The 22,238-nt window shown below is 40.7% G+C and overlaps 1 protein-coding gene across 1 annotated transcript in view; it reads left to right on the top strand.

Moving 5' to 3' along the window:
- The window catches only part of GRIN3A (glutamate ionotropic receptor NMDA type subunit 3A), a 169,928-nt gene extending 149,007 nt beyond the window's left edge, over positions 1-20,921 (top strand). Inside the window, exons 7-9 of the mRNA XM_009244706.4 lie at positions 10,603-10,767; positions 12,120-12,196; positions 16,426-20,921. Of these exons, the coding sequence (XP_009242981.4) occupies positions 10,603-10,767; positions 12,120-12,196; positions 16,426-16,765 (582 nt within the window). The 3' untranslated portion in view covers positions 16,766-20,921. The remainder of the gene's footprint in view (positions 1-10,602; positions 10,768-12,119; positions 12,197-16,425) is intronic.
- The last annotated feature ends 1,317 nt before the right edge of the window (positions 20,922-22,238 follow it).

The raw sequence follows: 22,238 nt of genomic DNA, 5'->3' as shown, positions 1-22,238 counted from the left end.
GATTATGGGTAATCTCACATTTAGTTTTTAAAAATATTTTTCTGAGTCGTTTTAATAATAAATTTTTCAAAAAACTGCACAACAGAGCTAATGTGGCAAATTAAGTACCATTTCAACCCTAATAAAACAAAATAAAACAAAGATAACAAGAAAACATAAAAAAGGGGAAACAACATGTTAGCAAAAGGGTTAGCAGTTTTTCAACAAAAAGCCTCACTGTGTCTGATATGCATAAATAAATATGCAAAAAAGTCATATGATTCATACAAAAGGAGATAGGTAAAACAAACATGGAAAAATAGCCTTGCTAATTCAATAAATACAAATTACAATATTTAAAACAGGAAAAATGATTAATTATAAAACAGAATGGCAAAATTAGAAGCCTTCTAGGCATTGCAGTATCTTTGGTGGCATTAGGAATGGCTTCCACCCTTTTTATGGGTCATTTTACACATCACAAGTCATCAGAACAGTTGTATCCTTTGACCAGGTAATCTCACTCATTGCAATATATATCTCAAATAAATAAAAATATTTTAAAATGCTATACATGGCCAGGCGCGGTGGCTCATGTCTTTAATCCCAGCACTTTGGGAGGCCAAGGTGGGTGGATCACTTGAGGTCAGGAGTTCAAGACCAGCCTGGCCAACATGCTGAAACCCCATCTCTACTAAAAAATACAAAAATCAGCCAGGCCTGGTGGCACATGCCTTTAGTCCCAGCTACTTGGGAGGCTGAGGCAGGAGAATCACTTGAACCTGAAAGGCAGAGGTTGCAGTGAGTCGAGATCGCTCCACTACATTCTGCCCTGGGAGACAGAGTGAAACTCCATCTCAAAAAAAGAAAAAAAAATGCCATACACAAAATTTTTATTGTAGCAATATTTGTCGTATATACAATAAATTATAATATTTAAAAAATTAAACACCTGCAGTTTGGGAGTAGTCAAGTCAATTATAACAAAAACAATAGGTGATAGTATTAGGCCACTAAAGTTAATAAATAAAATAATATTTAGAAAATAATATTTTTAGAAATTAATATTAAAATAGTTTATTATGTAAGAAAATAAGTTCTTTTAAAAGCATAATGCAAACTTGTTATATCCTATGTTTAGAACTCTGAAAAATATGTGTGCATATGGTCATTGTTCAGAAGAGAAAATGGAGAATTAAAAGTAATTGTTATATAGTACAAGGATTATGGGTAATCTCACATTTAGTTTTTAAAAATATTTTTCTGAGTCGTTTCAATAATAAATTTTTCAAAAAACTGCACAACAGAGCCAATGTGGCAAATTAAGTACCATTTCAACCCTAAAAGATGGTCGCCCAAGCTTAGAAGAGATGGGGGCTCAAGAATCCCAAGAAACAAGGAGAGAGAAGCATCTTCGCAGCAACATGGGCAGCACCATGTTGATGAGCCACTAAGCAGTTTCCAGGTTAGAGAGTGCTGTCAAAATCCTTGTTTATTCAAATGTGTGAGCACTACTCACTTAGGCTCATGCAGTGTCTCCCTGGATTTTGTGTTAATAAATTATCTCCTCTTCTGTTTCTTTTTTTAAGTGTGATCTTTCACTATGTCTTGGTTAATGAGAAAATTCCAGTTTCTCTGAATGAATCTCTTTTTTCTCCCTCTTCATGATTCTTGTTAAATATATATGTTTTAATTTCAAATGATTGCACCGCACAATCTTACCTAACTCGCTTCAACCAGAGTCTCTCCCCTGGGAAACTCTGTCTTTGGTACATCTGGAGCCCACATTTCATGTGGATAGCATTCTCCTACTTCTCCACAACAAGGGGCCATATGTACAGACAAAGCAATGAATCTGCCAAGTTCTTTTGAGCAACTAACTACTCTTCTGGGCAAAATAATCAGGAGGCAATAAATAAATAAATAAATAAATAAATAAATAAATAAAATAGATACCAGGTCTTCAGAATTAGAAATAGCATTTGCTTCTTCCTTGTCCTGCTTCCAAGCATCTATGAGTCATCCATATTTCAGAAGCACCATAGCCTTTTTCTTTTCCTTACCTGTCATTAAAATCATTATTCCTCCTCCTGCCACCAGCTCTCTTATTAAGGAAAACAATTTTTGAACATCAGTATTTGGCTATGCAGATCCAGAGAGGAGATGATACAAAGCTTAGTGCATTAGGTCACTGAAAAATACAATTATTTTCCCAGGTTCTTGCAGTCATTTTGCTCTGGGGAAAAATATTTAATAGGGAATGTCAGAGTAAATGTAATTAAGTTACTTTTCAGACATGTGCTTTTTATTTTTTATTGAACACTTACTATATACTAGGCTGCTGGAGACAGGCAAAAGCAACACAGCCTTACCTTTAGGAAGTCAGAGAAGACTTCCTAAAACAGGCTCCACCCATTCATTTCTGAGATCTGTGTCAGGATACAGTCTATCTCAAAAGAAGTTATATTCACACCTTGGAGCTAGAGGACCTTAATCCCTTAAACAGTACATATATTGAATCAGATTATTTGGTTGCAAGCAACAGATTTTTTTTTTTTTTTGAGATGGAGTCTCACTCTGTGGCCCAGGCTGGATTGCAGTGGCACAATTTCAGCTCACTGCAGCCTCTGCCTCCTAGATTCAAGCAATTCTCCTGCCTCAGCCTCCCGAGTAGCTTGGACTACAGGTGTGTGCCACCATGCCTGGCTAATTTTTGCATTTTTAGTAGAGACAGGATTTCACCATGTTGGTCAGGCTGGTCTCAAACTCCTGACCTCAGGTGATCCACTTGCCTCGGCCTCCCAAAGTGCTAGGATTACAGGCGTGAGCCACTGCGCCCGGCTGCAACAGACTTTTAAACTTAAGCAAAAACCTATCAAAAGAATAATGGGAAAGCTCAATGTTTTGAAGTAAGAAAGAGAGTAACAGATGAAGCCTCAAACCACAGCACTCCAAGGATGCTAGTGCAGGAACTAGGGGACTGTCTTTGGGGCACTGACACTGGAAATGACTCATCTCCAAACACCTTTGATACCCAATGTTTCTGCTTCAGATTCACATTGGCTGGGCTTGCCTGGTGAACAGGGAGCAGGGAGTCTGTGATTGGTAGACACATCAAAACCACGTGAAGCAGGAAGAGGGCAGTTCCCCAAAGAAAGTATCCTAAGAAAACAAAATCAATACATTCCACCTGAAATTTTTGCATTCAGTTTCCAATGTTTTACTTCAGTAATTCTAAAAATTTTTTGTCCCAGTTTCAACAGTAAATCCTTAGATTGGTGAATATTAGCATGATCAGGTCAGGCTAGCAAAACTGGGCCTTGTTTCTTCTCCTTTTAATTGAGAATGTCCATCTCCACCCTTCTCTCTTAAAGAACTGTTCTAGGAAGCTTCTGTGATATAATGAGACTGTTTGGGATTGGGGGTGGGGGGAATTATGCAAATTTATTTTATACAAAAAAATCCTAGTTTTCATATGCTTTCATTCATTCATTTAATGACGAGTTAGTGGGTGCAGCACACCAACATGGCACATGTATACATATGTAACAAACCTGCACGTTGTGCACATGTACCCTAAAACTTAAAGAATAATAATAATAATAAAAAAATAAAAAAATATTCACAGTGCTGAGCACTGTTCTAAGCAATTAGAGTGTGTATCGAGCAAAATGGACAAAACTGCTGCCCTCCTGTAGCTTACATTCTACTTTGGTGGGGAAATAGGCAATAAACAAATAAACACATATTATGTCAGGAAAGAAATAAAGCAAAGTAAGAGAGATAGATTGGATCTGAAAGAGGAGGGAAGGGGGAAGAGAATTTGCCTTTTTAAGCACAGTGATTAGAGTAAACTTCATGGATAGGTGACATTTGAGAAGAAACCTAAAGAAAGTGACGGAAGGAGAAATGTTGATTCCTGGCAGAAGAGTTTACAGGCACAAATAGAAAATGAAAAGACCCTCAAGTGGCAAGTTGCTCAAGAAATTTAAGGAACAATAAGGAAGCCCAAGTGGCTGAGCAAAGACAACCAGTGAGAGAGAAGAAGGGTATGAGTAAACAGATCTTGTAAGGACTTGTAGCCCATTGCAAGGACTCTGATATTTACTTTGCAAGAGACAGAAAACCATCACCAAGCGTTGAGCGCAGGAGTGACAGGACAGTCATTCTCACTACTGTGAAGAAGACAGAAGGGGTTAGGCAAAACAAGTAGAAGGCTGTCTCAATAATCTAGGTGAGGTGAGAGGGGATGGTGGCTTGGATCAGGGTGGTTGGTGGAGGTGTCAGGATGTTGTTGAATTCTGGATATACTTTGAAGTTCTGTTCCACCGTATTTGCAGAGACACAGGGTAAAGGGATGCTACAGAAAGAGAGGAATCAAAGGTTGTTCTATTTTTCCCTGTGTCATGGCAAGGATGGAGGTTCATTGAGATGAGAAAGACTGTGCAAGCAGCAGGTTTCAGAAGGAAAATTAGGAGTTTGCTTTTAATATATTATCTTTGAAATATCTATTCATTACCTAAGTAAAGAGGCAGAGTAGGGAGTTAGGAAAGAAAAGCCCCCAACTCTTGGGAGTCATTGACATCTGGGTGGTATTTAAAGCTAACTCTGAATGAGAACATGAGTGTAGCTGAAAAACTGAAAGCATGCCTATGTTTACAGTGAGAAACATAAAGAAGAAAAGCAAAAGAGACGAAGGTACAACAAAGAGAAAGAAGTATCACAAAAACAAAGTTAAGAAACTATACCAAAGAGGATGGAGTAATCAATGCCATCCAAGCTGCTGATACATGAATAAGGTGAAAACTGACCATTAGATTTGGCAATATGGAGACCATTTTTTACTTTTACAGGAATTGTTTGACAGGTGATGGGAGGGCACAAAAGTCTGATTGAAGAGGGTCTAAGGGAGAATGGGAGAAAAGGAATTAGAAGCAATGAGTATAGACAACACTCTAGAAAACCAGAGAAATCAGGTGGTTGCTATGTGTTGGGAGGTGTGGAATGGGCACAAGGAAGGATTAGCTGCATAGATCTTGATTAGTAACATCAAAAACAAATGATGAGTGAAACACTTTATCTGCATTTCTTGCTGGAGACTTGAGAACTAGTCACTAATCGAGCCAGCTGTCAGATGTTTCAAGTGATGACATCTGAACAAAATACAAAGCAGGGTTTGGGCAACAACAAAGTTTATAATCTTATCCTCTACATGTTACTGATCTGGTCAGAGACCACACCTATGATAGTACAAACATCTCCTTTTATCTGAATTTGATCCATTCCTAGAAATGTGTTGGCTAGTAAATTTATAGATGGTGGAAGCCCTTTCCATTATTTCAAATGGAAAAAATAATAAAGTATTCCTATTTCATCCAAAAATCTCAAGCAGTTTCCCTAAATTTGCTAAAACACTCTTAGACACCTATAGGCATTTAATATCTAATGCACAATGTATGGATATGTGACAATCTACAAAGAATTTCTGCATAATATAAAGCATTTAAAACATTAGTTGTATAGTGCATAATTTGTTGGTATTCCTCAATGCAACATGCAGAGTACAGTATCAGATACAAACTATGTTTTTTCTTCACAGTGTAGTAAATATATACTAATGTAAATTAAAAATAAAATGCTAAAGAAACATAATGAATATAAATAACCTTTAGAAAAATGAAATACATAAGCAAGGCAATTTTTTGAATGATTACTTACTAGTCAAAGAGTTGCCTAAGTGAGATGGGGTGGGCTAGAGTAAGTCTGTGAAGGACCGAGTGGAGCAATAAATGCCTGAGATTTGTCCCTGGCTCAATCCTGGGACAAGCCGGGTGCAGTGGCTCACACCTGTATTCCCAGCAATTTGGGAGGCTGAGGCGGGCAGATTACCTAAGGTGGAGAGTTCAAGCCTGGCTAATATGGTGACACCCTGTCTCTACTAAAAATACAAAAATTAGCTGGGTGTGGTAACACACGCCTGTAATCCCAGCTACTTGGGAGGCTGAGGCATGAGAATTGCTTGAACCCGGGAGGCGGAGGTTGCAGTGAGTCAAGACTGTGCCATTGCACAGTATGAGCCTCAGAATGAGACTCTGTCTCAAAAAATGAAATGAAATCAATCAATCCTGTGACAGCCTTCTCTCCTGGGCCCTTGAGTCTCTGGAAGTGTGTGGCTATGAGCTAGCAAATGAAACTGCAGCTGAAGCAATGGGATAAAGGGGGAAAAAACAACAACCTCAAAACGTATGTTTGTTTGCATTCTTTTTGCATTCATTTACATGGCTCTTGACAGCATGAGACTGGACTTCTGCTTGCACTTCCGAATGTGCTACCACTCAAGTCACTTGCAGCTGCAATTATCATTTTGTCTGCATCACCTGAGTGTATTTTAAATATTTGATATTGAATATTCATAACTCCTTCTTTTCTTCCTCTGACCAATAATGAGTACCAAGTTGAGCAGTTTTTTACTAGAAAGAAAGTTTTCACTTGATAATATGGGGAAGATGCACATATGCATAGCACATTTAAACAATGTGATCCTAGGGGAGGAACCGCTGAATTACAAAGGCAGCTGTATATCTTGTCACTCAGACTCAGACACAATTGAAACATTTTCTCTGGTGTTCACAGGCAGATGATAGTGGATATTCCATTCCAATGTGAGTTTTAAATAAAAAATTGTGATAGTTGTTATAGTGAATAGTGAGGATTCAACTAGAAAAGGATACCTTATAGGTATGGTGATTGCTTGAGAAGCATTGTAGGCTTTGGTATCAGACGGTCCTGGATCCGCAGCCTGGATCCTGACTTAGTAGCTTGCGTGATCTTGGCTAAGTAAGGTTATTAACCCCTATGAACCTCTGCTTTCTCAAATGTGAAATAAGGATAATAACACAACTTACAGGGTAATTATAAGATCATAATACAGGTATATTGTATCTGGCATATGTATTAAATGCCAAATTTAAAAACAATAACTACTTCTGTTAGTCTATCAGCATGTGGGTATAAATAACAGAAGTTTAAAGAAAAAAATGTATAATATAAACAATACGGCCTATTTGTTATTGAGGTACTAAGAGAAAAATAAGACTAATTATTGTTATGCACAAGAAAACAGAGGGAGCCATGTCCATAAAGGCAAGATGACTCACTGCGAGTTACATCTTTCCTCCTCATCTTGGCAGTGTCTTTTATATAAAAAAGCAGTGCCCATCTGCTCAGAGTTTAACTGAATGTTTGATGATGTTACAGTCCAAACTAAATTCTCCCAGTCTGTTCTTAATCCACAGCAATAACTCACTGAATCCTTCATATGATAGCCATATCCTGTACACATTAAAATAGGCCTAGGTCAAGGACTATTTTCAGACACATTTGTATGTACTTTCTGCATGTCAGGTTTATATAACTAGTCACCATTTGCACAGAGATGTCCCAGGAAAATCTCTAGTACATCTGAAGCCCTTGGAGTCCAATGTGCTTCCCTACCAAACCCTTTCCCAGACCAGCATTCCTTGTTTCGTAGGGCTGGGCTTCGGCCTGCATTCCCAAGTCATCTGCCCAGTTTTCCTGCCTTGTGCCAGTCTCCGAGCCCCTGCTCAGCTCTAGTCTTTTCTTTTCTAGGGACCCTAACACTGGTCTTTGATTCACAGCCTGCAGTACTGGCATGGAGGGCAAGAGATTTCCTGAGTTAGGCTCCAATACAACCTGAAATCTCTGAGCTTTGCTTCTGAGTCCTGACCCCCAGATAGACTTCCCTATGCATCCTACGCCTGAATCATGTCTGGCCAGCTGTTTCTCCAGAATCGAGGTAGAGAGAGGTGGGGAGAATGAAAAGAAAACCTTTAAAGAGAATGGGAGGATCATTCATATCAGACAAATGAGTCAGTGAAGACTGTGGGCTCTGAAAACAGACTGCATGGGTTTGAATCCCAGCTCTAACCTTCACGAGCTATGTGACCTTGGACAAGTTATTGAACTTCTTTGTTGCTCAGTTTCTTCACTTATAAAATGGAGATTATACCAGAATTTACCTTATAAATTGTCATAAAGATGAGGCAAGTTGCTACATTGATAAAGTGCTCAGAATTGTGCCTTACATATATTCAGTGCTAAATAATTATCAATGATAATGATGACCAAAAGCTTCCAGCAAAGGGATAACACCCAGGCTCCTTAGTACGGCGTCTGAGGATTTGCCTAGTGTGGCCCTGTTTCTCTCTCACTGCATATCTTTGTCCATGTGTGCCATTATAACAAAATACCTGAGACTGGGTACTTTATAAAGAAGAGAAGTATATTCCCCACAGTTCTGGAGGCTGGAAGTTCAAGATCAAAGCACCAGCAAGTTTGTTGTCTTAGTAAGGGCCTGGTCTCTGCTTCCAAGATGGCACCTTGTTGCTTGTCCTCCACAGGGGACAAATGCTGTGTCCTCACATGGTGAAAGGCTGGAAGAGCAACAAAAGGGACTAGCTAGCTTCCTCAAGCCCTTTTATAAGGGCACTCATCCCTTCATAAGGGCTCTTAATACCAACCCTTGGAGTTTAGGTTTAAACATATGAGTTTGAGAGGGACATATACATTCAAACTATGGCATTATTCATGCCTTGTATACTCTTCCTTCAGCCACAGCAGTCAGTTTCACAACACTATACCACTGTCCAGGAAAGTCATGTCTTTTTTCCTTTGTTTATGCTACCTTCAGGTTAGTATATTCACTTTTCCCACCCAACCTCCCCATCCTGCCTCTCTTATTCAAATGTTATCTCATGAGCCAGCTTCCCCACAAATCCCAGGAAGCATGGATCAAAAGTGTCATGGAGGTATATGTTTGTTTTCTCCCTAGACTCAAGCTGTTTAAAAGGAAAGATATAACTTCCTTCTATCTCCATCCCATGGTATGCACAAGAGTGCCTGGCACCTAGTATTAACTCAATATATTAAGTATTTTTACTTCTACAGGATTGACTCTTGTCATTGATGTCAATGGCTAAATAATGGCTGTTTTAGACTATATGTGAGGGTTTTCTTAATCTACACAAATCACTTAGCAAAGTACTGGCCACAGATATTTATTGTAGCTACTATTGTTGCTATAACTGCTGCTGTTTTGGTGTATAGCAGTAGAGCAGAAAGAGCCCAGGCTTTGGAGCTGAACAGAAATGGACTGAAAGACCAACCTTGCCACTTAAAAGCTGCAGGAACTCCACTTTCCTTAGTTATAAAATCGAGGTTATAATATCTATTTTAAGGTAAAACACTTGGCAAAAAGTAAGCAACCAATAAATATCATTAGGTTCCTTCTCTTTCTCTTCTATGCTTATTTTTGTGGCTTGGCTCAATTTACTACACTTCTCTGGTCTCACTTTCCTCCTCTGTAAAAATGAACTAGATGATTTCCATGTTCCCTACCAGATCCAAATTCCAAAGTCACTGAACTCACCATCTTTTTCCCCTTAAATCTACTCATTCTCTTCCCTGAGGGACGTTCTTTCCTTGATATTTACCCAGTATATTAAATTGTTTCAATTCTCTATCTCTCTCTCTCAATCTCTCTCTAAGAGACCATAAGGTGGTCCAGACCCAGGGCCTTGGCACAACTCCAGGGGCCATTTGCACAGTGGATTAACATACGAATAGCACCTGTCAACTGAAGAATCATGAGCTTCATAAATTTGGCCAGGAGATCTTTATTTCTCATAAAGGGTTGCAGCCGGCAGGCCAGCCATCCTGCAGAATGGGAAGCATAGCTTCAGCAGAAGCTGAGAGCAAGCACTTCAAGGGAGGGCTAAAAGGGAAGAGGAATTTATGCTGAGTGGGGTGGCTGAGTATACGTATTGAGGAAGCTATAGGAGGAGTCATACATATTTATGAAAAGAGATACATGCACATGTGCAGTTGAGCTTCATGCCTCCTCCTGGGCCCATGTTCAAAAAATGGTGGTGTTAGCATGACCCGAGGGTGGAGATTTTGGTCTTCTGATGTCCAAATGTGAAGCAGAGGACATGAAAACCCTCATTATGCATCCCCCACAAGTTGGCCAAAACCATCTGGAGATTGTGGTCATTTTTTAGGAAGGGTGCATTGGGAAACTGGTGAGCTGTCACACTGAAACTGCAAAAAGGGAGGGAGAATGTGGTTATGGCCTTAGATGATTAGCTAAAGGTGATAAAGCAATGAGTTACCGGTTTCTTGTTTTCCAGAGCTAGCTTCTGCTTACTTCTTAAGAAAGAATTATGGCTAAAGGTTAATAAGGAAGGGACATACTGAGGCATGACAGACCTCCCATCCTATCAAGGCCAGGAACTCAGTTTTTAAGGTTTCTTCGGAGTCCCCATGGACAAGAGAAAGTTCATTCAGTCGGTTGGAGAGCTTTTAATTTTATTTTTATTTCTCACCCTCTAGGCATTGGGTGCTCCTCGGCAGCCCTCAGTCCAACCCTGGCTGAATTTCTTTCATGATGTATAATGAAGGTCACAGAACACACAGGGAGAAATAGTCTCCAGCTTTCCTTGAGCCCAGAAAAAATGAATATCCATCCGAAAACCAAAGAGTACACAAGCATTGGGCCAGGTATATCATTGTATTCACGGCCTTTTCTTTCCTATTCTGTCACAGACTTTGCAAATGGGCATCAAACACTTCTCTGGACTCTTTGTGCTGCTGTGCATTGGATTTGGTCTGTCCATCTTGACCACCATTGGTGAGCACATAGTATACAGGCTGCTGCTACCACGAATCAAAAACAAATCCAAGCTGCAATACTGGCTCCACACCAGCCAGGTGAGTGCCACAGGTGTCTTGCTCCAAAATTCCTAAACTGTAGAATTCCTAGTGATGGGAGGATCCAGAGCCCTATGTCAGACTAATAAGTTATGTTACCACAATAACGAGGGTGGGGTAGGCACTCTCATTAGAGCAGAAAGAATTCTCTCTATCCCATTAATTCACTTTTCCCTTAAATTAAGCTATCCCACAGTGCTCCTTCCTTTCCTATAACCCTCCACTGTTGCTCATAATAGAAGAAATAGAACTTTTTTTAACCAGGTTTCACTTAATAGTGACAGTCTGAAAAGATGGTGTGAAAGATTTATTTCCTAGGTTCTTTTCTTGCCAAAATTGAAACCTATTACATGAGTTTAAAGTCCCTGGTCCCCTTTAAGTGACCCCACTTGCCCCTGTTCTCTCTGCTTTTTCCCTGGTCCAGAGAGGTTTGAGACCCACTGGGGCCAAGGCCAAGCTTCATAAGGCTGCAGCTCTCTCTTGTTATCTAGACATCAACGCACTGATTTACAGGGAGAACTGAAACTGTCAAGCAGACTGGTGATTCAAGCACACTCATTTGCACATCTCTCCCTGAATGAAATTGGCACGGAGACCCAAAATATAGTCAGAAGGCTTCATAATGATGGAAGAACTCTAACAAAGGGAGTGGTTTCACCTGACCACAGCAAGGCTGGATGAGCCATCCTGGCCCCTCCTGTGGTGAGACCGCCTCCTGCCCTCCAGTGTACCATGGATTACCTCCCAGCAGGGAGGCTGTCACTTCTTCTGCATTTACCCTATTCATGTATTCATATACCCTCATACCAAACTCCTCACTTTGGTAACACTTTTTTTTTCTAGATAGGTTACTATCATTGGTTTGGTTACAGTTGAACCCTGTTCTTCCTACTTTCATCCTGGGAAGTATTTGGTCTTCTAGGAGAACTCCGCAGATCTTCCTTATTGTATGCTAATATGATTAACTTAATTCTCAAGAGTCCTCCTTCCCTTCTTTGTTTTGGTTGTCAATAATTGTATACTTTTTACTCATCTTTAGCAATTGTTGAAGGCCTTTTGCTACACATTAGTTATGATTGTGCCTCCTTATATCACATACCGTTTTATAATACTGAGCTTTCCATCAGAATACTTTTTTGTTTCTCCAGGTGGAATAATAACCTCTAATTAGAATTTTTGTTCTCTTGAGATTTGAGGCTGAATGTTGATCTATTTTTAGACATTTCTGGAATTTGTTTAAAGAGGCCAAGGTTTGTAACGACTACATATACTGTTGAATCTCAAGTGGTTCTTTGTTCCCTGACCTATGTGTTTCTCATAATTTCTACCTGTGAATCTGTTTTCTCCACCAGAGATTACACAGAGCAATAAATACATCATTTGTAGAGGAAAAGCAGCAGCATTTCAAGACCAAACATGTGGAAAAGAGGTGAGAAGGGGCCAATGGCAACTGTCTTTATGTTTGTAAAATAATATTTACAGATCTAACTGTATAATTATTCAGATCAAATCAGGGCAATTTATCAAAAGAATCAGTATAAATAGAGGGAAATAAAACATAAAATAAAAAATGTATATGGACACTAAAATGCAGTGTACACAATATACTGTCATGGTTAGAAGTGTAGTCATGGACTCTAGGATCAACTCTCTGGATCCAAATCCTGTCTCCAAGACTTATGATTATGTGTTACTTTGTGTAAGTCACTTATTTAATCTCTCTGCACCTCAAGTTCCTCATTTGTAAAGTTGAGATAAAAACAGTACCTATTTCCTAGAGTTGTTGTAAAGATTAAATGAGATCATACATGTACATCTCTGAATGAAAGGAAATGCCTAATAAATATTAGCTATTATTATGTAAAAAATACATGTAAGAATTAATGAATACTGCAGGCAATTAATTCCATGTTTTACTGTCTTTTTGGCACATTTCCACTCCCTACTCCTTTCTAGCACTCCTAGGAACAGAGTATTGGAAATACGAAACAGACATGTCATGCCTAATTCATTTCCTGGCACTTTTCTACAAACTCCCTAGCAAAGAGCATCTTATTAATAGGAAATAACAAACATTAAATGCATTGATGACATCTGAAAATCGAAGCTCTTCACTCTCACCACACCAGGCTGTGGATGACTGTTCTCTATTTCATGGTGACTAAAGATGTCAGAAGCACTTGGGTCTGGTTCCTGGCTGGTCTCTGCTGCCTGCTGCCTAAGGCAACCCTATGATTCTTTCGTACGCCCAGAGGCCTCAGATGAGGGCACACCTCTCATCATGACAGAAGAAAAAGGGATGGAAAACAGGATTCTTTTTGTTTGTATCTCCTCTGGGACTGCTGCAGTCCCCTTCTACGCAGTCTCCATCTAGCTTGTGGGAATCATTTCCTTTATCTCTTGAAGTATCTCTTTCCAGTCAATGAGCACTCTCCCCGCCCCTCTCAGTCTGTGGTATTCCTGCATCATATTGCAAGTCTGTTAGTGACAAGCTGTATACTAGTCCAGTCACAGCTGTTCCATGACCTGTTACATCTATTTTTTCTATTTTTAACATAAATTTTTAATAACAGTAACCCAAGAAGACATAGCAGCAAATGTATCATCTTACAGTGACAAAATATTTGTTTTCCAGCTATAATAGAAACAGGAAGCCCAATGATCCCACCTCCAACTCTGATATGATTCATATTCACATCTTTCTCACATAAATTGAAAACCATTTGTGTCTTTTGATGCAACTTACCCACTTTTCTTGGCAGATTCCCTTCCTGAACCCCTTATTTTGAGCATCTAAGGAGAACAGGTGTTCATGGTTTAGCTTGGGCTCACATTTCCTGTGCCTACCTCTATACAACCCAACATTAGCAACGTGTCAAACACAATGAGTGTTTGGGGTACCATAGTCGTCATGCCTCTTTGGAATAGTCCAGTGGAGTATTGAACCTCAGCGTTACATAATTGCTCCAGGGAAGCCTATTTTACCCATTTTTAGTGTTAAATACAGCTCACTCACTGGTCATGTAACACTCTAAGACTGAAGAAGGCTTGAATCAAAGCAAAGCCTAAATGTTATTGAGGCTAGGAGTACAACACCAGCCTTGGGTTATTTTTTCCAAGTAGACACTGAGTCTTACACTCAGCATTTGTCACCTTGCACTCATAGGTACCCACATCAAATATCAGATGCCTGGTGATACTAGCAACTAGAATTTGGCACAAAGTCCAGCATTTGTTTATTCTTCTATATTATATTACCAGATAGATATACAAAGCTCTGGAGAAGACCAGTCCAGCTATCTTTACTTATCACTGTGCCTGTCTAGACAGTCGAAGAAAATGTGTAGATGCTCTACTCTCAGGTTTTCCCTGCTATGAACCATTGTAGGGCATTAGAATGCTCTCCCTCTCTTCTCTTGGAAGTATATCTATGCAAATGCTCATGCATGCTACAACTTGACATCCCTCCTCTGTGCCCCATATTTACTGAACAAATAAAAGAGCAAATAGATAAATGAAAGAATTATTAACATGGGTTTGAGGAAATGCTTGGAGAAATTTTGGGCCATGATATGGAAGTTGGTATTGTCCTTTTTTCATTCAATGCAAAGAAAATAAGGTACATATTGCAGGAGACGATTTATATATAGCCCTGGGTTTATTCAACATGTGATTTCACATAAGGTTTTGGTCTATCCTTCATCTCTCTGGGTTCCCAATCAATACACACCACCCCCATTTTCCCTTTCCTCTCACCCCAAGACACACAAAAATTACAAACTACATAACAGCACAACCAAGATTACTTTAAGATTATTCGAATTCAATAGGAAAAGATTTTAAGAAAAAAATTAAAGGGAATTATAACGCTAGAAGGAAAATCTCCTCTCTGATTCAGGTCTAAAGCCAATGGAACTATAAATGGGTTCATTACAGAACTTTTACCCAACCCAGGATACAAGAAAACTGAGCTCTGGTACCCTCTGCTCATTTATATAAAACTTAGACTATGAGGCATGTTAAAGAACCACAGGGTGGTTTGGAGTGTGTGTTTCAATGGCTTGGGTCATGTATAAGTTGGTCTTTGCTACGCGATAAATCATCCCAATACTTAATGTTTTAAACAACAGCAAGTTGCTTACTAATTCATGGATCAGCTGTGCAGTTTGTTGATCTGAGCCAGACTTGGCTGAATTTGGCTGGGTTTGCTCATATGTCTGTAGCCAACTTTGGGGGATGGGGAAAGCAGCTAATGGCTGTCTGGTCTATGATGGCCTCAGCTGGTCAACTGGGAAGCCTGAGGATTCTCTCCATATGGTCTACCATCATGCAGCAGGCCATTCTGGACTTGTTCACATTGCAGCAGCAGGGTTCCAAGAGGGTGGAAATGTGCAAGACTTCTTAAAAGTTTAGGCTTGGAACTGCCACTCTGATATGTCTGCCACTTTCTGTTGGCCAAAACAAGTTGTGAGAACAGTCCTAACTGAAGCGGGGAGGAAAGCAGATTTGACATAGCTAAGAGCTACAAAGTCACATTACAGAGGGCATAAATGAAAGGAGAAAAGGTTTATGGCCACTTTTATATAAAGACTTTATTATTCTTCTCTCTCCCCTTCTCCCTCCAGATTGTCCCCTTCTCCTGGCAAGTAAGAGTCCAGGAAAAAAGTCAATTCAGTTACATGAATGGGAACAAAAACACAATGGCTTGGTAGGGTGTTTCTATTCAGTTTTGTCCTGTGGCAGATTGCAAAAGTTGTCATAACCCTCCTACTCCTCCTCCTGCTTCTTCTCCTATGGTGGAAAACATCAGCAGCTATGCTGCTTAAGGCTCTAATCTGTTCTTGTAGTGAGAAACTCTTCTTATCGCATAAGTGTCAAAGTGTATTTCAGAAACAGGATCAGCCTCCGCCTGTGACTATTTGGCAATAATTCTCATGCTGTCTGTAGCCATCTCTCCACGATGGTAGTACGTCATACGATGCAAGCCTAAAACAGGATCGCAAATTCCTTTCTATATGACTTTCATTATCCCAGCAAGAAACTGAGGGCTTTCTCAGGATTTTTTTAAGCATCGGACCTGATCTGTCATTCTCAACTCACATAAAAATCATCCCTATAGTAAGAAACACTTTGCTGAGACCTGTGGCTTATATGTTTTTATTCTCCCCAAAATCAAGTAGTAAACATCAGGATGGTCCTGTGGGACTAAGGATGAGCCATGTTATGAGATCTGTCAGCAGGCTGATGCTCAGAACCCAACAAGTGAATAAATAGATTTTGCTTTTATTAAAGCATCATCTTTCAAATCATCAAACGTTTCAAGGTGTGGCTAGTTTCTGAGCTTCCCTTGTAGAAAGGAAATTAAAAGCCACCTGAGGTTGTTCGCAAAAAAAAAAAAATGTGCCATACCCCGTCCTATCATCCCTTCAGATGACACCCAATTCCAGTTTCAGAGCAGCATCGGACTTGAACTTTTGTATATTCATGACTCTTTATTGCCCCATGACACCCTAGCAGGTAGTCTGTCCATGGCTTTGTTACTTCATCTCTAAATGCACACCCAGTTCCGTATTATTGACACAGGAAATGGCTAACAGATGAAGACAGCACCTTGAGAGCTGCAGAATGGAAAGTGAATCTAAAATTTCTGTTTCCTAGGTCTAATGTGGGACTCCGTCAGCTCACCGTATGGAATACTTCCAATCTGAGTCATGACAACCGACGAAAATACATCTTTAGTGATGAGGAAGGACAAAACCAGCTGGGCATCCGGATCCACCAGGACATCCCCCTCCTTCCAAGGAGAAGAGAGCTCCCTGCCTCGCTGACCACCAATGGGAAAGCAGACTCCCTAAATGTATCTCGGAACTCAGTGATGCAGGAACTCTCAGAGCTCGAGAAACAGATTCAGGTGATCCGTCAGGAGCTGCAGCTAGCTGTGAGCAGGAAAACGGAGCTGGAGGAGTATCAAAGGACAAGTCGGACTTGTGAGTCCTAGGTGACCACACTGCTTCCCTTTCTCAGTTCCTGACCTTCCTCTGAGCCCTTGAGACACTTTGTAATGCTCTTTTGTAACTATCAACAAAGGTGTGGGGAAGCTGAGGTCTAGGTCTTCTTAGAGGTCAAGTCTGCTCTCCCTAGCCTAAAGTGCAACAGCAGCTCCTCTCAAGCTCACTCCCTAGGTCTCCAGGGTAGGAGTGTTTTTCTAGCAAGAATCTTAGTCAGGAGTAAGCTCTGTGTGAGAGATCTGTGAATAACCAGATAACCCCAGCTCCCATTAACCTTTTCACCAGGTGCCACAGTAATATTTCTGGTTTTTAGCCCTTTCTCTGCACTATCAACAAGAGATAAAATTGTTACTCATACTTATGTCTTACTGGGTTGTTGGTTTTCATCGTAACACAGAACGAGGTTATCTAGGGTTGTAGCTTTTGATACAACTCCCTGATCTAGATTTATTCCTACATTCTGAATGGGGAGCAGGTAAGAGCAGAGCACCTCCCGCTGGGGGTGGGGTACTTAAAAATTAACTCATTAGTATCATAAAGGTCAAGGACTGATTGTACCAGGCAAGAGCCATGTTTTTGAGACGGTTCTGGATCTCTGACTCCATCCTGACTGTTTAGTAAGAACATGCTTACATGCTACTGTGAAAGGGGGAGGGGATGTGGTAAGCGGGAACAGAAGACAGCCAGCAGAGGCATTAAAAATGCATACCATGCTTTCAGAACAAAAGCTCTGGGCCAGAAAGGCAATTTGGCTAAAAAATGAATAAGACTACTTCTAATATAACTAAGCATCTCCACTATGGTGTGTGCCTTTTATAAAGGAAAAGAGAGAAAAAGGCAAAGCAAGGTTGTGGCCTTAGGTTGGACCTGGAATATCCCTGCTTATTGCCTATTATGGAATATGTGACACTGTCGGTGAAATGTTCTACACACCACACACTAGGCCATTTTCAGATCAGCAGTCACCCATCGCTTAGCATAGAAATCCCAAAACCTCCAGCCTGGGAATACTACAAGCTTCGACCATTCAGGAATCTGCCCTGCGCTTTGCATATCTGTATAGAAAATCAAGTCAATCCCCCATCCTCACACCCACTCATCTCTGAGGAGCTATGAACTGGTTTTGGTCCCTCTAATGATCCTCCAGCCTCATCTAATGCCCCCCAAAGACTGATACAAGTAACCGCCCCTCTGCTTAGGTGCCGCTTTCTCAGCATATCATGTTTAGGCAGCAAGGGAAAGGAATATGGGTCAGTTCTCAAATGTCAATGCAGACAAGAGTCATCTAGTAGAGAACTCATCAGAGTGCGGATTGCCAAGACCCTTCTCCAGAGATTATGGGGTTGGGGGTGGAGGTCTAGAGGTGAGCTCAGAAACCTACTGTTAACAACCCCCAAGTGACTGACACAGGTGGTCTAAAAATTACTCTTCTAGAAACACCATTCTGGAAGTTTGGCTGCCCACAAGCAGGAGGAGAAGCATAAAGAGAAAACCTGTTTGAGAAGTTTTGTTTTGTTTTGTTTTTTAATAACTTTAGCACACATCTGCTGATTCTCCTTCAACATCCTCACCCCCACCCCTGGGCACCATTTAGGACAAGACTTCCTTATTTATCAATTACTTGATTTATCTTCTCAGGACTCATTGTTCCACCCCCAACCAATTTGAATGCCTACAATAAGTTCAGGAGCTGTGCCAAGCACTTTCCTCTTTTACAGCTGGAGATCACTGGAAAGGTGTCTCAGTCACAAAACTTCTCCCTCTACTACTGGATGAAACGTCTGCATTTCCACCAAAATCCACCCAGTCGCGCAGGGAATAACAACTTAAGCTGTAGTTAGATAACACCTAGTGATTAATTGGCTGAGAAAAGCCTGGAGGGGAGGGAGGCTCAGAGATACTGATACGGATGTGGGAGGGCTCTAAAGTTAGAGGTCACCAACTCCACAGATGAAACAGTTCAATAATGAGGAAACAGGTGAGCCCTGAAAACACAAAAGGACAATTCTGTGTTGAAACACCCCATCCCCTCACGTTCTCACCCCAGGCCCAGAAGTAGGTTGCAACTGCCTTTGGAAAACTTTGCCCCTTAGCCATCCCCACCCACTTGTACCAGCTAAGAATGCTGGAGACTCTGCCACCATGCTCTGCGTGCCCCTGAACCTCTGTGCAGCCCGGAAGGCTGATGTACAGGTGTACCTCAATCCACATTACAGCCATGCTCCTAATGTACATTTTTGTAACTCAGCTCATATTCTGACTGTATTTGAGAAGTTGGCTGTTTAAGGGAACCCAGAAGTGAATTCTTTTGTAAAGTAAAGCACCCTTTTGTAATGCAATTAATTATCCCTTAATGTATCTGTTTTGTAAGTCTGAATTTTTGTATATCGGGTTTACCTTAAGCTTCTCTAGTGAGGCATTCTGAGCAGTGGTGATCACATGCCAGATCGCCCTGCCTATCCACAAAGTAGATGACCAATGCACGCTCCTCAAACATCTTTGGAGGAACTACCTGGCCAAAACACTGGCCAGGATGCAGCAAGCAGCAGCAGGGGCTGACAGCAGGCTTACTGCCATCAACATTGCTTGAAATGCCTCTATGTTCTGAATAAAGAAAAACCATAATTGCTTGTGGTGAAACAAAGCAGTCTTCATGTTAAGTAGCAATGGTTATTTTTATTGGTAGTAATTGAACAGTGTTTTGCAATTTGTGAAACAGTGTATTGTGTTTTGTAAAATGATGTCACGAAATGGTGGGTCCTTGGAAACCTCCTTTCTGTTCAGCTCCACCTCTGTTCTTTCAACTCCTTTCAGGCTCAAAAAAAACAAAGATCAGAAGCCTTCAGATAGAGGGTGGTATTCTGGTAAAGAAGAAAGAGATAAGGGATGCTACCTTGCTTTTCTGGCACAGGAAGCACATAGTAAAGCATGCTCAGATGAGCTAGAACAGATACAGCTACCTGGTTCGTGTAAATAAGAATAATAAAGGCCCCAGAGTGTGTATGCTTCCAGGTGGAAGAGAAAGGGGAATCTCCCAAAATTTAAAAACAAATTGGAAGAATAACCAGGACAGCCAAGTGAGGCAGCCACAGGGATCCAAGCAGTCGAGGTCTTTAATGTGCCTGGAGATGACTCTCCGCTATTCATGAATCTTGCTGTTGCACAAACCCTATCAGGAGCTGCTGCTTCCCTTCCAGCCAGAGAAGTGGTAAGCGGAGCAAGTGCCAAGTAGAACAGACCTTATCATCTGGGTAACAGACTTCTCAGTGTTGGTGCTGTGTCTGTTAGAGCCTTAGAGCAAGTTAAGCACTTCCTTGGTGTGGGTAAAGAATAAAGGGGAAAGAAACTACTTTAGAGCCTCTTTTACTCTCAACTCATATTTTTGATAGGAAAAACAGAAAACCCATCCAGTTCTTCAGAAATTGCTTCCTAGGCATTAATACTACTTTACTATCTATACTGTTCAGTTATTCCTTTCTTTACCCACCTAAACTATCCATCTAATCCAGGATTCCCTCACTCTGTTTTTAGTTAGTTACTAATCATTTTATGAAAATAATGTATTTATAAGTATTTTCTTAAGGTTTGTGAAGAGTATTTGCATTGTGTCTTCATTTTAATGTGTTTGCAATCGCTCCGCTCCAGGAAGAACGGAAATGCTGTCTTGTGAGCATGAAGTGAACGGGCTGTTTTGCTCCAGCCACTTTTCTTGTACAACCACATGGATGGATTAGATGTCCTCAGGTCTTTTCCATCTTCAGTTTCTATGACTGTGGAATAAATGTTCAGATAGAAACTTCACTTTTGGATGTACTGCTGGCTTTGTCTTTGGGGATTCAAATGTTGACATGATACCAGTTCCTTCCTAACAGGACACCCATTAATGCTATGATTTATGCTTATTTCCTTGCTATAGTCCAAAGAAGAAACACAAGATATGCTGAGAAAACTCAGAGCTCAGGCATCATGAAGTAGAACCGAAATGGCTTCATCTGAGATAGACATTCAAGGAAAAAGCACAAGTCCAGAGGTCTCTAAAATCCTGTACTGTTCACCCTCATTAGTAATTCGACAAACATTTGCTAAACAGCTTCCATGTACGTGCCAAGTGCTGGAGACACAATAGCGAAGAAGATAGGTATGGTCCTTAACTTATGACCTTTTTTTTTTTTTTTTGAGATGGAGTCTTGCTCTGTCGCCAGGCTGGAGTGCAGTGGCGTGATCTCGGCTCACTGCAACCTCTGCCTCCCGGGTTCAAGTGATTCTCCTGCCTCAGCCTCCCAAGTAACTGGGACTACAGGTGACCACCACCACGCCTGGCTAATTTTTTGTATTTTAGTAGACATGGAGTTTCACCACGTTGGCCAGGATGGTATCGATCTCCTGACCTTGTGATCCACCCACCTCAGCCTCCCAAAGTGTGAGGATTTCAGGCGTAAGCCACCGCGCCCACCCTCAATCTGACCTTTTTACAACCTATAAACAGGTAATACTATATAACAACTAACATATATTGGGTACTTATTATAAGCCATGATCTCATTTAATCTTAACAACCCCACAAGATAGGCACTATAGATGTAGCCTTAAGTAGGTAAATGAGACCTCCAGTTTACAGATAAAAAAACAAGAGTCAGAGAAACTATGTAACTTGCCCAAGGTTGCAGAACTAGTAATAGTAACAGAGATTAGTACAACCATACAGGATTCCAGTCACTGCCTCACAATTTTCTATTCTTCCTTGAATCCTCTTTTAGTCTTTCTGCCTTATTGCTTCTTTCCCATGCCTTGGCCTGGCCCCTAGCTCCACAGAACAGAGAGGGAAGCGGATATTGTAACTGCACCTTCATTGGTCCATTTAACTCAACACTGTAATACCTATGTCTCATAAAAATAGCATTTCAGCATCTTTTCTTTCTGCTTTCTAGCCCAACCAAGAACTGATGCAAACACAGTTACAAATCAGCAGCAGCCCTGCAGTCCCAGACATACTGGCAGTTTCTGATAACCCAAGCAGTTTTAGCTGCAGGCAAATTTGCCTTCATGAATCTGCTAGCCTGTTGCCTTCTTCACACACATTTTTTCTGAATAGAAACAATCAAATCTCATGAAAATGTAAATCCACTATAACTTAATTCAACTACCTACTTACCTAAGGATGTTTTTGCATTACTCAATCATTCATATTTTGGATGCCTATTTGTACCCAGGCATTGGGGCCAGTTGCTGGAAATAGACAGATAAAAAGAGCAGATTCTGATCCCATAGAGCTCAGTGTAATGAAAGGACACAAACTGACATTTTATGGTGTGTACTCTAATAAGGAAATGCACATCGGGTACTATTGGAGCGAAGAAAACACTGTGTGTTATGTGTGCATGTGGGTGTAGGTGTGTGAGGTGAAGAGACTCGGTGGAGGGTAACAGGCAACTAAAGTAAAAGAAAGCATGTACAAAATTCCAG

This window comes from Pongo abelii, chromosome 13, assembly GCF_028885655.2.
Source record: "Pongo abelii isolate AG06213 chromosome 13, NHGRI_mPonAbe1-v2.0_pri, whole genome shotgun sequence".
Taxonomy (NCBI): domain Eukaryota; kingdom Metazoa; phylum Chordata; class Mammalia; order Primates; family Hominidae; genus Pongo; species Pongo abelii.
The sequence above is the reverse complement of the archived record's forward strand: the minus strand, read 5'-3'. Positions and strand labels throughout refer to the sequence as shown.